This window comes from Hemitrygon akajei, chromosome 23, assembly GCF_048418815.1.
Source record: "Hemitrygon akajei chromosome 23, sHemAka1.3, whole genome shotgun sequence".
Lineage (NCBI taxonomy): Eukaryota > Metazoa > Chordata > Chondrichthyes > Myliobatiformes > Dasyatidae > Hemitrygon > Hemitrygon akajei.
In genome coordinates, this window is record NC_133146.1 from 7,991,742 (window position 1) to 8,010,286 (window position 18,545).

The 18,545-nt window shown below is 40.4% G+C and overlaps 1 protein-coding gene across 7 annotated transcripts in view; it reads right to left on the reverse strand.

Annotated features, from left to right (window-relative positions):
- slf2 (SMC5-SMC6 complex localization factor 2) overlaps window positions 1-18,545 on the reverse strand; it is an 84,794-nt gene that overhangs the window by 25,599 nt on the left and 40,650 nt on the right. For all 7 annotated transcript variants that reach the window (XM_073026898.1, XM_073026899.1, XM_073026904.1 and 4 more), the window contains exons 5-11: window positions 16,190-17,103; window positions 13,638-13,711; window positions 11,842-11,976; window positions 9,501-9,668; window positions 7,367-7,469; window positions 6,400-6,487; window positions 3,902-4,043 (exon numbers count right to left, since the gene is read on the reverse strand). In XM_073026898.1, coding sequence (XP_072882999.1) covers window positions 3,902-4,043; window positions 6,400-6,487; window positions 7,367-7,469; window positions 9,501-9,668; window positions 11,842-11,976; window positions 13,638-13,711; window positions 16,190-17,103 — 1,624 coding nt within the window. The remainder of the gene's footprint in view (window positions 1-3,901; window positions 4,044-6,399; window positions 6,488-7,366; window positions 7,470-9,500; window positions 9,669-11,841; window positions 11,977-13,637; window positions 13,712-16,189; window positions 17,104-18,545) is intronic.

An 18,545-nucleotide genomic window follows, 5' to 3' on the forward strand; every position in this document is an offset into this window, starting at 1 on the left:
AGAGTAAACTCAATCAGGAGAAACAGTGCAGGCAGTCTTTTAAAATAATGGAAAATTGTCTATGTATCACTTCAAATTCTACCGTAGCAATATGTTCTAGCCACACTCACACACACCCGTCCTCAGGTAATGAACGAGTTCCATTTTTTCAGGCATTCATCAGTTGATTCTGCTGATAAGTAAATTTAGGAAGGACAACAAAATTCTAGGGGTGTATAGCCCAATGGGAGTTCAGGGAGCTGGGTTAAGCACAATAGGCAGCCATTCAAACAGAGAGAGGAGAAATGGGCTAAAAATTCTATATCTGAATGCACAAAGTGTCAGAAATAAGGCGGATGAGCTTGAAGCTCAGGTGCGAATGGGTAACTATGATGTTGTTGGGATAACGGAGACATGGCTGCAGGGAGATCAGACCTGGGAAATGAATGTTCAAGCGTATACGTGGTATCGTAGGGACAGAAATGTGGGCAGAGGGGGTGGGGTGGCCCTGTTGGTGAGGAATGAGATTCAGTCCTTTGCAAGGGGAGACATAGGGTCAGGAGAAGTAGAGTCTGTGTGGGTAGAACTGAGGAACAGTAAGGGCAAAAGGACCCAAATGGGTGTTGTCTACAGGCCACCAAACAGTAGCATGGATATTGGGTGCAAGTTGAATAGGGAGTTAACATTGACATGTGGCAAAGGTAATGTCGCAGTAGTTATGGGGGATTTCAACATGCAGGTGGACTGGGAGAATCAAGTTGGTGCTGGACCACAGGATAGGGAGTTTGTAGAGTGCCTAAGGGATGCATTCTTGGAACAGCTTGTACGAGAGCCAACCAGGAACAAGACTATTCTGGATTTAGTGTTATGTAATGAACAGGATTTGATAAGCGATCTTGAAGTAAAGGAGCCATTAGGAGGTAGTGATCATAATATGATAAGATTTTATCTGCAATTTGAGAAGGATAAGGGCAGCTCAGAGGTGTCAGTGTTGCAGTTGAACAGGGGAAACTATGGATCCATGAGGGAGGAGCTGGCCAAAGTTGACTGGACAGATAGCCTAGCAGAAAAGACAGTGGAACAGCAATGGCAGGTATTCTTGGGAATAATGCACAAGGTGCAAAATCAATTCGTCCCTCAGAGAAGGAAGGATTCAAAGGGGGGAAAGGGCAACAGTGGTTGACAAAGGAAGTCAGAGATTGCATAGCATTAAAAAAAAGTAAGTATGACAGAGCTAAGGTAAGTGGGAGGACAGATGATTGGGAAGTTTTTAAGGAACAACAGAACTTAACTGAAAAGGCAATATGGGGAGAAAAAATGAGGTACGAATGCAAGCTAGCCAGGAATATAAAGGAAGATAGCAAAAGCTTTTTTAGGTATGTGAAGAGTAAGAAGATAGTTAAGAACAATGTTGGGCCCTTGAAGAATGAATTGGGTGAAATTGTTATGGGAAACAGAGAAATGGCAGAAGCATTTAATGAGTACTTTAGATCTGTTTTCACTAAGGAAGACACAAGCAATCTCCCAGATGTATGGATGGGCCAAGGACATAGGGTAACAGAGGAAATGAAACAGTTTGACATTAGGAAGGAAACGGTGCTGAGTAGACTGATGGGACTGAAGGCTGACAAATCCCCAGGTCCAGATGGTCTGCATCCTAGCGTACTAAAGGAGGTGGCCCTGGAAATTGTGGATGTATTGGTACTCATTTTCCAATGTTCCTTAGATTCAGGATCAGTTCCTGAGGATTGGAGAATGGCTAATGTTATCCCACTTTTTAAGAAAGGAGGGAGGGAGAAACCAGAGAACTATCAACCTGACAGCCTGACATCGGTGGTGGGGAAGATGCTAGAGTCCATTATCAAGGATGAAATAGTGGCATATCTAGATAGCAGTGATAGGATTGGGCCGAGCCAGCATGGATTTACCAAGGCTTGACTAATCTATTGGAGTTTTTCAAGGATGTAACCAGGAAATTAGACGGGGGAGATCCAGTGGATGTAGTGTACCTCGATTTTCAGAAGGCATTTGATGAGGTCCCACATAGGAGATTGGTGGGTAAAATCAAAGCTCAGGGCATCGGGGGGGAAGACATTGACATGGATAGAAAACTGGTTGGCAGATAGAAAGCAAAGGGTAGCGGTGAATGGGTGTTTCTCGGAATGGCAGGTGGTGACTAGTTGGGTGCCACAGGGCTCGGTATTGGGACCACAGCTGTTTACAATTTACGTCATCGATTTAGATGAAGGCATTGAGAATAACATCAGCAAATTTGCAGATGATACTAAGCTGGGTGGCAGTGTGACATATGATGAGGATGTTAGGCGAATTCAGGGTGACTTGGATAGGCTGGGTGAGTGGGCAGATACTTGGCAGATGATGTTTAATGTGAATAAGTGTGAGGTTATCCACTTTGGGAGTAAGAACAAGAAGGCAGATTATTATCTGAACGATGTAGAGTTAGGTAAGGGAGAAATACAAAGAGATCTAGGTGTCCTTGTTCATCAGTCACTGAAGGTGAATGAGCAAGTGCAGCAGGCAGTGAAGAAGGCTAATGGAATGTTGGCCTTTATTACAAAGGGAATTGAGTACAAGAGCAAGGAAATCCTCTTGCATTTGTACAGAGCCCTGGTGAGACCACACCTGGAGTACTGTGTACAGTTTTGGTCTCCAGGGTTAAGGAAGGACATCCTGGCTGTAGAGGAAGTGCAGCATAGATTCACGAGGTTAATTCCTGGGATGTCTGGACTGTCTTATACAGAGAGGTTAGAGAGACTGGGCTTGTACATGCTAGAATTAAGGAGATTGAGAGGGGATCTGATTGAAACATATAAGATTATTAAGGGATTGGACAAGATAGAGGCAGGAAATACGTTCCAGATGCTGGGAGAGTCCAGTACCAGAGGGCATGGTTTGAGAATAAGGGGTAGGTCATTTAGGACAGAGTTAAGGAAAAACTTCTTCTCCCAGAGAGTTGTGGGGTTCTGGAATGCACTGCATCGGAAGGTAGTGGAGGCCAATTCTCTGGATGCTTTCAAGAAGGAGCTAGATAGGTATCTTATGGATAGGGGAATCAAGGGATATGGGGACAAGGCAGGAACTGGGTATTGATAGTAGATGATCAGCCATGATCTCAGAATGGCAGTGCAGGCTCGAAGGGCCGAATGGTCTACTTCTGCACCTATTGTCTATTGTCTATAAGTCAGAAGTTATATAAAATCTATTGTAGTCATATCTCTATAGTATTGTAATGAATGGCATCAAAAACACAAAAGACTGATAAGAAAGCATAATTACTAAAGGTGGAGAGAGAAGGAAAGCTAACTATGTTGTTTGCATACATCAGGCTTTTGAATTATGGGAACTCATTCAAGTGCATAACCCAGAGATGGCATGCACTGTCAAAGAGACTTACAAATTAGCCATCCTGAAATTCATCAACGGAAAGAGAAGCAGCACTCAGAACCACCATTTTTAACTATTTGATACAAATCACATTCATTGGCAAGCTTCTGAGAAAAAACAGCGAACTGTGCATCCACCGTTCCAAAATCTCTCACTCTTTTCCTCATATCTAGGTCTATTGCACATTTATTGTTTGGTTAATTAACTTCATTATGGAATCTGTTAGGATAGTAGAGAGCAAAACAAGTGATCTGTTATCATTCTTCATCTTGCCATTTTTGTTTTCCTTTGGAGTTTGAGGATAAACTTCAAGCCCCAACAGAAATGAAAATCAAATTGCTTCTATAGATTTATAATTGACATATACCCATACCTACCAATGCATTGGAAGGGTTAAATACACAACTATGGTGCAGTGATCAAAGTTTATTCTGAGACAAAATAACTTCTAATAAGAGCTTTCACAACAATAATTTGCTTATTATGCCCATGAGTAAAATAATACATGTTAACTTACAGTATGTCAGCTTCAGTGAAGTCTGGCTGAAGGTTCCTCAAGGGAAACAATGTGTCAAACTCTGCTCCTAGATTGAGAAATACAGCCACTACGTCTTTGAGACTTGGAGTCCAAATCTTAAACTCACTGGAGCCACCGTTAACTAGCAAAAATTAGGAAAGTACGGTTAAAATTTATTTCTGCCTTGCCATTTTTGAGCCACAGAAATATAACCGGTACATAGATTTTACTGAAACAATCATGGATTGTGGTTTTTAGCATTCTGCATCAAGTGAAAGAGAAAACAGTTTTGGCCACAGATCAAAACAACATTTTGGCTATAAGAATAATCTTCAATCATTTTGCAAAATTGCTTCTAAAATAGACAGGAGAAGTTGATGGACTAGGACAGAGGTTTCAGGAGGAAAAGGAGGTTATTTCATGCTCAACTGACTCTTAATAACCTTAGCTGTGAAATTCAAAATGGATTAATTTTCAACCTTCTGGAGCATGACAGCCAATATGCGAAGTATAATTCATCAGTATACCATGTCATGTATTTCCTGAATGGAACTTCAATTCTTATACTGTCTGTTCTTAACTCTGCCATAAGAATGAACACATTTTTTCTATTTCATCTTTTATGTTCTCAGCAGGCATTCCCAACCTTTTTTATGCCATGGAGCCCCACCATTAACAGAGAAGTCGGTGAACCTCAGGTTGGGAAGCCCTGTTCCTCGGTGCCCACTTTACAGTTCCAATGACAACAGTTGCTGTTATGCACAAAGGCAGTTCATCATAGAAACTTATAAACTGCCATCGAATATCTGCCTCCTCCGCTAGATCTATTATCGGTGAGAAATTTTCCAATGTGATAGCTCGGCCACTTCAATGAAATTACTGTTGCTACATGCAGATGTTCTACAACAGTAATTAAAGAGGAAGTCTAATCCACAGCTATCACTGTGGGCAATCTCCTGCAAGTCACTGTGACTGCTAAGTCCCAAACAGCATGTATTTTCTTTTAGACCAATGGTGAAATAAATTCCATCTCTTGCAATCATCTGAAATACCAGAAAAGGAAAGGGGACTAAAAGGGATTATCAGTAAAATTATTGAAAGATGCTGAGGTTTTACAAGGCATTCATCAAACCACAGTTAAGAGTATTGTGTGCATTTTTGGTCCCCTTATCTACGAAAGAACGTGCTGGCATTGGAGAGAATCCAGTGGAAGTTTCAAAGAATGATGCCAGGAACACAAGGATTTACATTTGATGGCTGTGGGCCTGTACTGTACTCACTGGAGTTTAGAAGAACGAAGGAGGACCCCATTGAAACCTATCAAATACTGGAAGGCCTGAATAGAGTGGATGTGAAGAGAATGTTTCCTATAATTGGGGAATCTAGGACCAGAGGGCATAACCCTCAGAATAAAAGGATATCCCTTTAGAACTCAGATGAATAGGCATCGCTTTAGCTACAGGATGGCAAACCTGTAGAATTCATTGCCACAGATGGTTATGGAAGCCAAGTCATTGGGTATATTTAAAATGGAAGTCGATAGGTTCTTGATTAGTCAGAGTGTCAAAGGATATGAGGAGAAGGCAGGAGAATGGGGTTGAGAGAGATAATAAATCAGCCATGATGGATGGCAGAGTACACTGGACAGGCTCAATTCTGTTCCTATGTCTTATGGCCAGATATTTCTATTTCAATGGAACTTCTGAGAAACAAACACCGATTGAGGTGTGCTTTTCCTGCGAAGCTCAGCGAGTGGAAACTGCAGCTTTCCTTCTGCCATGAGCCACCTTTGCACTATCTGTTTACTCCCCTACTGTCAGAGAAGTTTACAATCGCCAATTAGACTTAAACAAATACAAAGACCCCAGTATTCAGCTTAACTACTTCATTACACGATCACAGAGAGCCAACTACCACTTTGCCAAAGTGAGCACAAGCATCATGGTCTTTTATACCTTAAAATACACGCAGTTCAGCAGTTTTCACAGGTTCCTGCTTAAACCTTATCGAAAAGGTTCCGGATGCTTCCATACCTTACACAAAATTAGACATGGGGTCCCCACATACACAATAAATTCTCCATTGTTTAGAAGAAACCAAGCCATTAGTCCTGTAACCTTGAAGACCAAAGGGTCCACCCCATTAATTATAAGAAACCAGCCATTAATCATGTAGCCTTGAAGGCCAATGGTTTCTCCCCATTGATTATAGCCATGTAGCCTTGAAGGCTAATGGTTTCTCCTTACATATAACATCCATGTGTAACCAGTTCTTCATCATCAGCAGGACTTATTACATCTGTGCGTTACTAGTTCTTTATTTCTAACAGGATTTAGTGCTAATTAGTGCAAGGAGACAGACCCCCATCTGCTTCTTACCCTGCTATTCTCATGATTTTATTAACCCTTAATTCTCAGGCTTAATTTTCCCCCATACCCACAGACAATAAACAAGAACACCAACTTATAGGAGTTTTCAGTCAGTAATTGTGCACTAACCTAGTCTATTGGCAGCATTAGTCCAGATGTCCCAAAGTGATTTGAAAATATGCAAAGAAACAATGTAATCAGAATGAACGCTCATCATCTGCAAGGCAAAATGGAAACATTTATTAAAAAATATACAGAGTGCCAAGTTTTGCATCAACTCCTGGTAATTTACATTACAGCATAATGAGCCCTCACTGCTAAATAATGCCCATGTGACCAATTAACCTACTAACAGGTCTTTGGAATTTGATACCTTCACGTATCATTTTCATTTTGTTTGAAGACCTTTGTTGAAAATCTCAAGTGCCCAAAGAGTCACTTCGGTTGAAATATCAACTTAAAATGTAGCACACCCAGGTGGGGTTTCAAAATGCAGAATGTGACAAAAATTGATATCTAGTCACAGAAACAGATACAAAAATAGGGCACCAACTTGTGCATCAGGTTGACCAAATTCCCACTGCCCCAGAATGCTGACACAAGAGGATACATAGAGCAGTACAGCATGATTCAGGTCCTTTGGCTCATGACCTTTCAACCTACTCCAAGATCAACCTACAATTAAACCACAATTTTAAAGTTCTATACAACAAAAACCATCATTTTTGCTGTTCATCTTCCACACTCATACACCACCTAAATGAAATTTTAGTTGTGTTATGTATGTTTAATGTAATGTACCATATATTAAGTACTTAAAAGAAATGAAATGCCAGTGTAACAAAACTTAAGTTTTATACTGTTAATAGCATGACTACACAACAGCTAATGCCAGTGAATCAGAACTTGCTACAAGATGGAAGTTTGCAGTTTTCCTACCCAGCACAGAAGCATTTCAAAAACAAAAAAGAACAAAAGTGAAAACTGTACACATTTGTATGTCAGCACAGGAAACAACAAGGTCAATACCCCATGGTCAATTCTGACTAATGCTAATATCAGTGTCAATTCTATATAAAAATAAAGTGCTCTATACCTTAAATAAGAACTTGTAAACTGGCTCTGGACATGGTGATGCATAATAGGTTTGGCTTACAATCCCATTAGTGAATAAAAATATCTGCTGACTTGTTCCAGAACTGAAAGGCAAAAAACACAAACACATTAGATAACACTACACCAGCTAGTAGCATCAGAATCAGATTTAATATCACTGGTATATGTCATGAAATCTGTTGTGCTGCAGCAGTACACTATAATAATAATATAATACAATAATATAGTACAATATAATAATAAAAATAGTAAATATATATATTTAAAAAGTGTAAATAAATTAAAGGAAAAAAAAGTAGTCAGATAGTGTTCATAGGCTCAATGTCCATTTAGAGGGGAAGAAGCTATTCCTGAATCGTTGTCTTCAGGCCTCTGTACCTCCTCCCTAATGGCAGTAATGAGAAGAGGGCATTTCCTGGATGATGGGGGTCCTTAATGACTTTCAGGCATCGCTCCTTGAGGATATCCTGGATTTTGGGGAGGTTAGTGCCCATGATGGAGCTGACTGAGTTCACAACTTTCTGCAGCTTATTTTGACCGTGCAGTAGCTTCCCCTCCACCACCCCACCCCATAGCAAACAGTGATGCAACCAATTAGAATGCTCTCCACAGTATATCCCTAGAAATCTGCAAGAGTCTTTGGTGACATACCAAATCTCCTCAAACTCCTAATGAAATATAGCTGCTGTCTTGTCTTCTTTGGAACTGCACTGATATGCTGGGCCTTGGAGGGATCCTCAGAAATGTTGATACCCAGGAACTTGAAATTTCTTTTAACTTTCTACTACTGATCCCTTGATGAGGACTGGTGTGTGTCCACAATCAATCCTTTGGTTTTACTGACATTGAATGCAAGGCTGTTGCTGCAAGACTACTCAACCAGCTGATCTATCTCACTCCTGTGTGCCTTCTTGTCGCCATCTGAAGTTCTGCTGATAGTTGTATTGTCAGCAAATTTATAGATGGCATTTGAGCTGTGCCTAGCCATACAATCATGGGTGAAGAGAGGGTAGAGCAGTGGCTAAGCATGCATCCCTGAGGTGCGCCAGAGTTGATCATCTGCGAGGGGGAGATGTTATTTCTGATCCACACAGACTGTGGTCTTTCAGTTAGGAAGTAGAGGATCCAGTGCAGAGTGAGGTACAGAGGCCCAGGTTTTGGAGATTTTTGATCAGAATTGTAGGAATGATTGTGTTAAATGCTGATTGTGTCAATGAATAGCAAGTGTTAGTATTGTCCAGGTGATCCACAGGGGCATGAGAAGCAATGAGGTCGCATCAGCCGTAAATCTACTGTGGCAATAGGCAAATTGCAGTGGGTCCAGGTCCTTGCTTAGGTTGAAGTTAATTCTAGCCATAATCAGTCTCTCAAAGCACTTCATCACAGTAGAGGAGAGTGCTTCTGGACGATAGTTGTTAAAGCCATTCACCCCACTCTCCTTGTGCACTGGTATGATTGTTGACCTTTTGAAGCAGGTAAGAACTTGATGAGCAATGAGAGATTGAAAATATCTTTGAACACCCCTGCCATTTAGTTGGTTTCCTCATGACAAAATCATTACCATTGTTCAGTGCAAATATCAGAAAGGGGAAGAAATATGATCTAAGTGACTTTGACCATTGAATCCCAGATGGGGTGATTTCTCAAAAACTCTCAATTTCCATGCACAATAGAGTTTAGAGAGAATAGTGTAAAAAAAACATCTAGTAAGTGGCAGCTTTGTGAGCAAAGATGCCTTGTCAATGAGAAAGGTCAAAAGGTTCAAGCAGACAGGAAGCAGCCAGTTACTCAAAAAACCACACATTACAACAACTGTGGAGTGCAGAAAAGCATCTCTGAACACACAACACATCGAACCTTGAAGTGAATGAGCTATAGCAGCGGAAGACCTCACCAAGTTCCACTCCTGTACCTAAGAATGTGGCCACTGAATGCCCTACAAGAAAGTAAATATTTTTGTTGTGTAAAATAGCAAACTGACATTTACATTCACTTGCGTATAGGCACATACTTTGAAGTGTCAATCCAGTTCCAAGACAGTACTCATCAGACATTCATTAAAAGGAATATGTTTCACTCGATTGTTGAGAAAATGTACTATACTGCTTCCTTACCTAATGAGAGTTTTCTCCACTAGGTTTTGAGGTGTTAGTTCACTCTGAGTCAATTTGAGATTGAGCTGGTTAAAATGTTTTCCAGCCTCCAATACATTGAAAATCTTTTCTCCAGGATGCAAGTCTGGTATTCCATCAGATTTTACAGAGAATTTGCATAAGAACTCCCTGCACACAAAGTGAAGGAAGATAATTGATTAGCACACACAATTTTATAAACACTTCTAAAGAAAAAACTGTTTTAAAAACATTAACTTTAGTCCTGAATCATTGCTAAAAGAAGTGCACGTGCATTTCTCTCCTCTGGTTTGGAGGGAGGAGTGCTGCTTCAATTTGCAGACAAGGAGATCAAAGAAGATTATGTGCATTAACCAACTTGTTGGTTCTGCCCTTTCCTTCGTAAGCTTTCATTTTATAGACTTGCCCCTTCATACATTTACTTATTTTCTGAAATACAACAGTTCTTTTACATTATGAATTACAAAAAGAGTTCAGGGAGATGAGCAAAATGTGAACTGTATACAACAAAATGCAGTTTATCTAGCAGGTTCAGGACTTTGTTGACAACTGAGTTTCTAAACTACTGAATTTTATTCTATTTAATATTCACTTTTAATTCACTTCTAACTGTCACGCGACAGGATAACAAGCTCTGCAGCAAACACAGAGAGCTTACAAGTGTGGGCATCAGGGCCCCAATGAACCAGCTTATCAAACCATCAGGATTTTCAAACAATCTGATAGTGGGTTATCACAGTTAAACAAGGCAATCAATAATGAACATAAAATTAAGCTTTTTAGATGAATATGGACATCAAGTTTACCCAAAAAGCAAGTATTAAATACGGAGAGAAACCAATTTTACACATAAGAAATATATTTTCACAGATTTAATATATTACTCTCCATGTAACTGAAATAGCCATTACTTAGATCATGCCTCAATTTGCTGGTTAATGTTTTACTAAGAAAAAGGCAATTCTGCAGTCAACAGCCATTTTAAAATATTTGCACAACATAAAATGAAGTAACATCAACTGGTAGCAATAGGGTCAGAGATCCACAGTCGAAGTGCTGAGCAAAACCACAGCTTTGGTTGCTGCACTTTGTTGTGGAAGAATGCCGTACGGTAACAAAGACTTCTCAATAACATTTGCAAGTGCAAACTCCGGTTGTTCTGTGTTCAATGACTTCATTGAACATGCAAATCTCAAGCAACCATACAAAACAAAGCAGCATCTACATTTGAAATCCAATTAAGACACTAATGATTGGTGGGAATTCATTGAAGATACAGAAAAACAATCTTTGTATGAAGAACTCAAGTACTAAGATATCCTGGCAGCCACCAATTTCAATTCCACCTCCCATTCCCACACCGACAGACAGACAGACATACTTTATTGATCCCAAGGGAAATTGGAACATGTGCATCCACAGCCTCTTCTACTGCCACACAGGGTGGGAAGAACAACACTTCATATTCTGTCTTGTTAGTTTGCAGCATGAGTCATTGAATGGTTTATTGTACATAAATTTATTTTTGAATAAAGTATATTTTGATTAAAAAACATTAAGTTCTCTAACTTCCAGTACCCAGTCCCCTGTTCTACCCCCCCAACAAAATTGTTTTTTCCTCATTCTGATGGCCTTCCCACCAGTTCTTTTCCCCTCCGCTGTCCTCATGACCTGCCCATCACCTCCCTCTGGTTCTCTGATCCTTTTCCCTATATTTCAGGGTTTAATGTCCTCTCCTATCAGATTTCTCCTTCTTCAGGTCTTTTTAACCTATCACCTCCTAGCTTCTAGATATCAATCACTTTCATTCCCCTCCCAGATCTACCTACCACTTCCCTCAACTGGGCTCACCCACTACTTCTCAGCTTGTATGCTATCCTCTTACCCCACTTTTTATTCTGGCTTCTACCCCTTTGCTTTTCAGTCCTGATGGAATGTCAGCCTGAAACGTTGACTGTTCATTTCCCTCCATAGCTGCTGCCTGACCTGCTGAGTTCCTCCAGCATTGTGTGCATGTTGCTCAACCCTTTAATGAATTGAAGTGATAATACGGACTACAGTTCTGATCTCCACACAATTTTTCCTCAATGGGAGCAGTCTAATTCACTTCCTGAAAGAAAAGTGGAAGGAAAAGCATATAAAGAGCCAGAAACTTACAAGAGCTAGAAAATGCGATTAACCAAAGTACAAATCTTTTGTCCAGCCCAGCGTGAATATAGGCAACAATGACACTTCTTGTGACAAAGTTTAAATGATTCCACAAATTCTGAACTATCATCTATAGTATTTATCACTGGTGCTTCAAATGTTGGGTGTCACTAACCTGTGTTCCACAGTAATTTGATCCATGCCTTCATCCATGCCATGTTCATCATCTTCCTCAGTTAGACAACTAATGTCATGCGCTTCACTGAGTTGATCCTGCATATTTTTAAGGTCCTTTAGTGTTTCACCCAGTCTAAGGATGGTACAAAGTGGTCAGCATTCTATTAAAAGGCAGCTTTTCCCCAAGTGGTGCTTGTGATGCAACTTTAAACTGCGTATCAGCAAAATTAACCAAATCCAAGGGTACAATGCAAGAGCATAAGCAAGACACAATGTGACATGGCAGCATAGTGGTTAGGGCAGTACTTTACAGAGCCAGCAATCAAGGTTCAACTCCCATCACTGTCTCCCCGTCATCATGTGGGTGCTCCAGTTTTCACTCACATTCCAAAGGTGGGCGGATAAGAATTAACAAGTTGTGGGCATGATATGTTGATGCCAGAAGCATGGCAATACCTGCAGGCTGCACCCTCCCCTCAGCACATAGTCAGACCGTGTAGGTGTTGATACTAAATAACGCATTTTTCTGTATGTTTCAATGTACATGTGACAAAGTTTAAGATTCTGGCACGTTAGTAATATAATTTGTACAAAAGGCAATCATTAGCTAGCCTGATCAGTTTTCCTTTGTTAGTACCAGTGTTAGAGATTCACAAGGTACTTGCCTATGCTCCTTCCAACTTTAACACATAGATATCTACCCCAATATTTTTGATGCCACTGGGCCCTAATTGCTGTGGAGCTTCTGCCTCTCCATTTATCAACTGAACAGGACATTCTACAGCACAATTCACTGCTGGCTGACACTTCAGTGATATTACTGACACACAGGCGGTATTTACATTAGAATAAAATCTTTAAAATATTAAATACAGATTTCAGAGAATGACTGAGTTATAGAGGTAAGATCAAAATAATGTTTATGAAAAGGCTTTTAACTTTATCCCCAAAAAAACAATGAAATAGCTCCAAGAGTACAATTGTAAGACCATAGACATAGGAGCAGAATTATGCCATTCAGCTCATCAAGCCTGCTGCACTATTCAACCACGGCTGATTTATTTTCCATCTCACCCCCATTCTCCTACTTTCACCACTGATGCTCTTACTATTCAAGAATATATTAACCCAATGATGTGGCCTCCCAGGCTGTCTGTGGAGATGAATCCCATAGATCCACCACCTTCTGGCTAAAGAAATTCCTCATAACTTTGTTCTAAAGGGATGTCCTTTAATTGTGCACCCTGTACTAGACCACCCTCCCACTAATAGAAACATCCTTTCCACATCCACTCCATCTAAGCCTTTCAATATTCGGAAGGTTTCAATGAGATCTCCCCCCCCCCCCCCCCCCCACCCCCGCCACATTCTACTAAACTCTAGTGAGTACAGGGCCAGAACCAAACATTCCTCATACATTAACCCTTTCATTGCCAGAATCATTCTCGTGAACCTTGTGTAGGGACATGTTTGGCACAGCTTTGTGGGCCAAAGGGCATGTATTGTGCTCTATGTTTTCTATGTTTCTAACCTCCTCTGGACCTTCAACTCAGCACATCCATTCTTAGATATGGAGATCAAAACTACTAATAATGCTACAAATGTGGTCTGACCAATGCCTTATAAAGTCTCAGCATTACAGCTTTGCTTTTATATTCTAGTCCCCTTGAAATGAATGCTAACATGCATTTCAGTTCCTCATTATGAACTCAATCTGCAAGTTAGCCCCCAAGTTCTCTGATTTCTGAACTTGCTTCCCATTGGAGCCAGAGTAGAAAGATAAAAATAACTCACCTCTCTGACTGCTGCTTTTCTTTAAGGAGACGATCAAAACCATTTGAATAATTTGTCTGTCTGCTATTTTTTAACTGTAATTCAAAAGGCACACTTGTAAAGGACTTTTGGAGAAAAACAGATTAATTGAAAGTTTTACACACTGGTAAAATAGACTAAGCCACAAGTCTAGTAGCAGAGAACATCTGATTGGCTTGTGAATTAATCTTACGTTCTCCTTACAGTGCTATTGCAGTCACAGAACATGGAGACTCGGAATAATGGCAGAGCAATTCAAATATAAATATAAATAAATTCAAATATTCAATCGTTAATTTTCCACTACAGCGAATCAGTAATTACTTGTTCCCCAATTCTCCCTTCATTGGTTAGATTAGGCTGTGCACCTAATTCAAATGATCATTGATCATATTAAACTGCAAAGAGTGGGTTTCTGCCCATCACCAGGAATCACCACTGCCCCTCTCCATCATCAGATCAAATGATCAACTGAACTAACTTGAAGCCCTAAGGTACAGGGAAAGGTTGAATAGGTTAGTGTTTTATTCCTGATGCTTAGGGGAACGAGAGAAGATACAAATTATGAGGGGTATGGACAGTGTAAATGCAAGTAGGCTTGTCCACCGAGGTTGAGTGGGACTACAATTAGACATCATGGGTCAAGAGTGAAAGGAGAAATATTTAAGGGAAACCTGAAGGAATCTTCTTCACTCAGGTAGTGGTGGGAATGTGCAACGAGCTACCAGCAGAATTGGTGGCTGTGGGTTTGATTGTTTGTCTAAGTACATGGTTAAGAAGGGCACTGTGGGTCTTGATACAACTGCAGGTTAATGGGACTGGGCAGAATAGCAGCTTAGCATATACTAGATGGACCAAAGGGCTAGTTTTGTGCTGTAATGCTCTATGAACTGTCACACTAGCTCACCTACAGTATCTGAATCCACAGATTCATGCACCACGCTTCTCCTTTCTCTTTTAAAGTAAGCCAATTCCCATCCCTCAGTTTGTGCTTACGAACCAAGAAGTTCCTCTATCTAGTGACCATTTTACTGAACACACTTCCAACATCATTTTCAACAGTTTACTCTAGATCATCTGACTTCAGCATTGGCCACCACAGGTCTTCAAATCAGTTCTGTAATTAATAAGCGCAATGGTAGCGTGGCCATCACTGAACAAATAGAATATATTTTAGTCAGATCCTGCAGTTTAGCTGAATGGCTTTATCTGCCATTCGTGTTCGAATCTCTGCTTCAACCCTTCGGTTCTTGCCAAACAGTTCCTTTGACTTTAAGATGCATCCCAACAGGAAAAAAGGATGATATTAAATTCTTGGTTGATTGGTCTTGAAGTGTATAAATTGGCTTCTGAAACATCTCCCAAATTCCACACTCAGGTTGCCTAAACTAGCTGAGCAGTTGTAGGCCCATATGCGTAACCATATATGACTGGGTTTCTCAATTGGCTGTCTATTGATATACGTAGCAACTTCTTCAATAGTCTGCTCGAGGTAAAATACAGGTACGTGCATTTTTCTCCAAACCTAATTGAAGCCCAATTTTTTCACTAATCTATAAAGTCATAGACAGAAGTCAGGTTCTCTTCCTAGCAGGAGAGCTGCACACAGTAGATCTTCATAAAGTTGAATAATAATAAATTATTAAACTTGTATTTCAGGGCCCAATAGATCCTCAACTACACTTCTACCCCTTAGAGTCATACTTCATGGAAACAGGTTCTTCGTCCAAGCTCATCCATGCCAACCATGTGCCGGACTGAGCAAGCCCCATGGGCCCACTTTTGGTTCATAACCATCTAAACTTCTCCTACTTATCAATATGGCTTTTAAATGCTGCTAATGTGCCCATTTCAACCACTATTTCTGGCAGCTCATTCTAAACATGCACCCCTATTTGCATGAAGCGGTCTTCTCAGATCTCTCTTTTTAAATTGCTTGCCTCTGATCTTGACCCTATGCCCAGTAAACCCTCCCAGTGAAAATTTCTATGTACTTTCATCCTGTCCATGGCCCTTATGTATACCTCTAGCAGATCACCCCTTGATCTCTTACCTTCCAGCAAATAAATTCCTAGCCTATACAAATTCTCCTTACAACTCAGACCCATACACCCTCTCCTTGCGGCTCAGTTCTCATCCAACTGCAGCACTTGTATGATTGATAATTCTTTCCTTTACCAGTATTAGCATAAATTATTATAAACTTCAGGCTAATTTAAGAGATGGACACAATTACAGTATAATGTTTAAAAGATGTGGGTATCTACATGGATAAGAAACATTTAGAAGGATGGGAGCCAAATGCAAGAAAAATGGGACTAACTCAGGAAGGGACTTCGATGGCATAGACATTTTGGACAGAAGGGTCTATTTCTGTGCTGTATCTTCTACAACTCTATGACCATATACTGTGTGAATGCCTATAAACTTTTTTTTTGAAGTTACACTGAACGTAGTTGGTAAAAGCTCAATGTTTTAAAAAAAAGAAAACTGGAGTACACAAATCTAAAGCCATTAAATATTTGCAAACTTACTGTTGTCCAAGCTACTGGCGTGGTTGGGGCCGATGACTTCAAGGAAATGTCAGATTTTTCCGGTGTGGCAGATATCGGTTTGTTCTGTAAACTCAGGAGATCATCCAAAGCCAATAAAGTTTCATCTTCTTCATCGCTATCTAAATTGCAGCTGAGTTCATCGTCACTGTCCATACCACTGTAACTGTTTCGCTGTTTCTTCTCAGAGGCTTTAGTACTGTCTGACAACGGGAGAGAACTGTATGGTTCCGACTGTCTCTTCTCTTGAGAATGTAATGAAGACCTAGAGTCCTCATCCAAAGGCAAAACAGCTAAAGAACTAGATTCAAGTCTTTGCGTCCTTTTGCTATCTAATGGAACCAAAGGGTGTCTACCCAAGAATCCAGATCTATTTTCTTTAGAAGAAATTGCGCTGTCTAGGACTTTATCCTCTGCAGGCAGCCTTGTGTATGAATTTGGAGAGAGGTGACTGGACAGCTTCTCATCCAGCAACGAATCTAAAGGCAAACAGTCAGTTTCTGGAAATTCATCAGCCTCTAGGACTGTATTCTCATTTTCCAATACACCATTATTGTGATCTTTCAAAACTCCAGTGCAATTATTTTCAGTCACACCAGTTATCCTGCTTTCACAGATTTTCTTAGGGAAAGGTGCATCCAGGTGCTGTGACTTCTTTCTCTGAATGCCCTCATCTACTGAATTATGCGCTCCTTTCTCCTTTGAGCACGAGATGGGCAGGCTGGTTGGAAACCTGGCTTTCAAGGCACTCATCGAGCTTTTCTTATCTGTACAAGCAGGGAAGGAATGGTGTCGCTGCACTGCCTCTTTACGGCAAATTTTCAGAGAGCCTGAAGGCAGGGGCTTTGTTACGAGTTTTAAAACTGAATCATTCTGTGTAGAAATGCTGCTACTCCCTAGAAGAAAGAAAGGGAGATTAATAAACCTGCTTAAACAGACAAAAAACAATGCTGGAAACAAAGCTAACAGTACACCTGAAATACAAATGTTGAGATACTATTTGCAGTAAGCTGAAGTCTACGGTTTATAAACATCTCAATATAATTGCACTGTCAGGTGTCTGCAAATTTCACCTCCATTAGCTAAGATGTAGAAATACCCAAAGAAAAAGAACAGGATTTCCCTCCCCCCACCCAAGTTGAAAAGAGGGGAAATTTTTTTAAACAAAAGCATTTTGAATAGAGCAGGATGAAAATATAATGTGTAAAACATTGCTCAGTAGAATTCACAAAACTTTAACCCGAGCCACACAGATATTGGACAAGCAGGTTTTAAAGAATATCTGAAAGATAGAATGACTGATAAGGGGAGAAAAAGATTAGAAGCTGGAGGAAAAAGGGGGGGGGGGGGGTCCAAGGCATAAAAAAGGGTTGGGAACCCCTGCTCCAGATGTTACTAGGAGCACCACATAGGCCAGAAAATCCATCACACATCATTGCTGGAAACAGAGCTAACAGTACACATTGAATGCCTTACAAAAATACAAGAATGACACTTTGAGCATTTAGAAATCCATCAAACCTATTTCCCCAAGATTCAAATTCATCAAATTAGGACAACAATGAAAGCAGACACTAAGTACACTCATTTTATTCTAACCCTACACACATCCCTTGGACCATCTGGATAACTAAGACACTCATTTAAGACTAGTTATTGACTATCGATCCGTGTTCAATACTACCATTCCAAACAAACTCACCTCCACACTACTAGACTTGAACTTGGCACCTCCCTCTGTAACCAGATACTTGACTTCCTGACCAATGGAATGCAATCAGTAAGGATATAACACCTCCACTGCAATCCTCAACACTAGTTCTCCACAAGGCTGCGTCCTCACAACTGTGTGGCCAAATTCTGCTCTAATTCCATTTACAAGTTTGCAGGTGTCACCACCATAATGGGTCTGATTTTAATAACAAGACAGAGTACAGGAAGGAGCTTGGGCTTTCTGTCCGGGTCCAGTCACGTCTACACTATGGTCAAGAAAGCACACTGCCCAGTCAATGACAAAGAGAAAGAGTTCACTACAATGGCTCTTGTCTACATTTCCCACTACCTCCGGAACGTGTACGCAGCCAAATAATCAATGATCCCTCCCACCCCAGTCATTCTCTCTCCTACACCCTCCTGTTGGGCAGAAGATACAAAAGCTTGAGAACATGTACCACAGACTCAAGTACAGTTCTATCCCATCACACAAGTTCATTGCCATTCAACTGTAAACACGTACAGTACTGTGTCAAACTCTTATGCACTCTGTAAAACAAAAATGCTTTCAAAAATAATCAAGTGATATGTTTCTGAATATCAAAAAAATTACTATAAAGAGGCA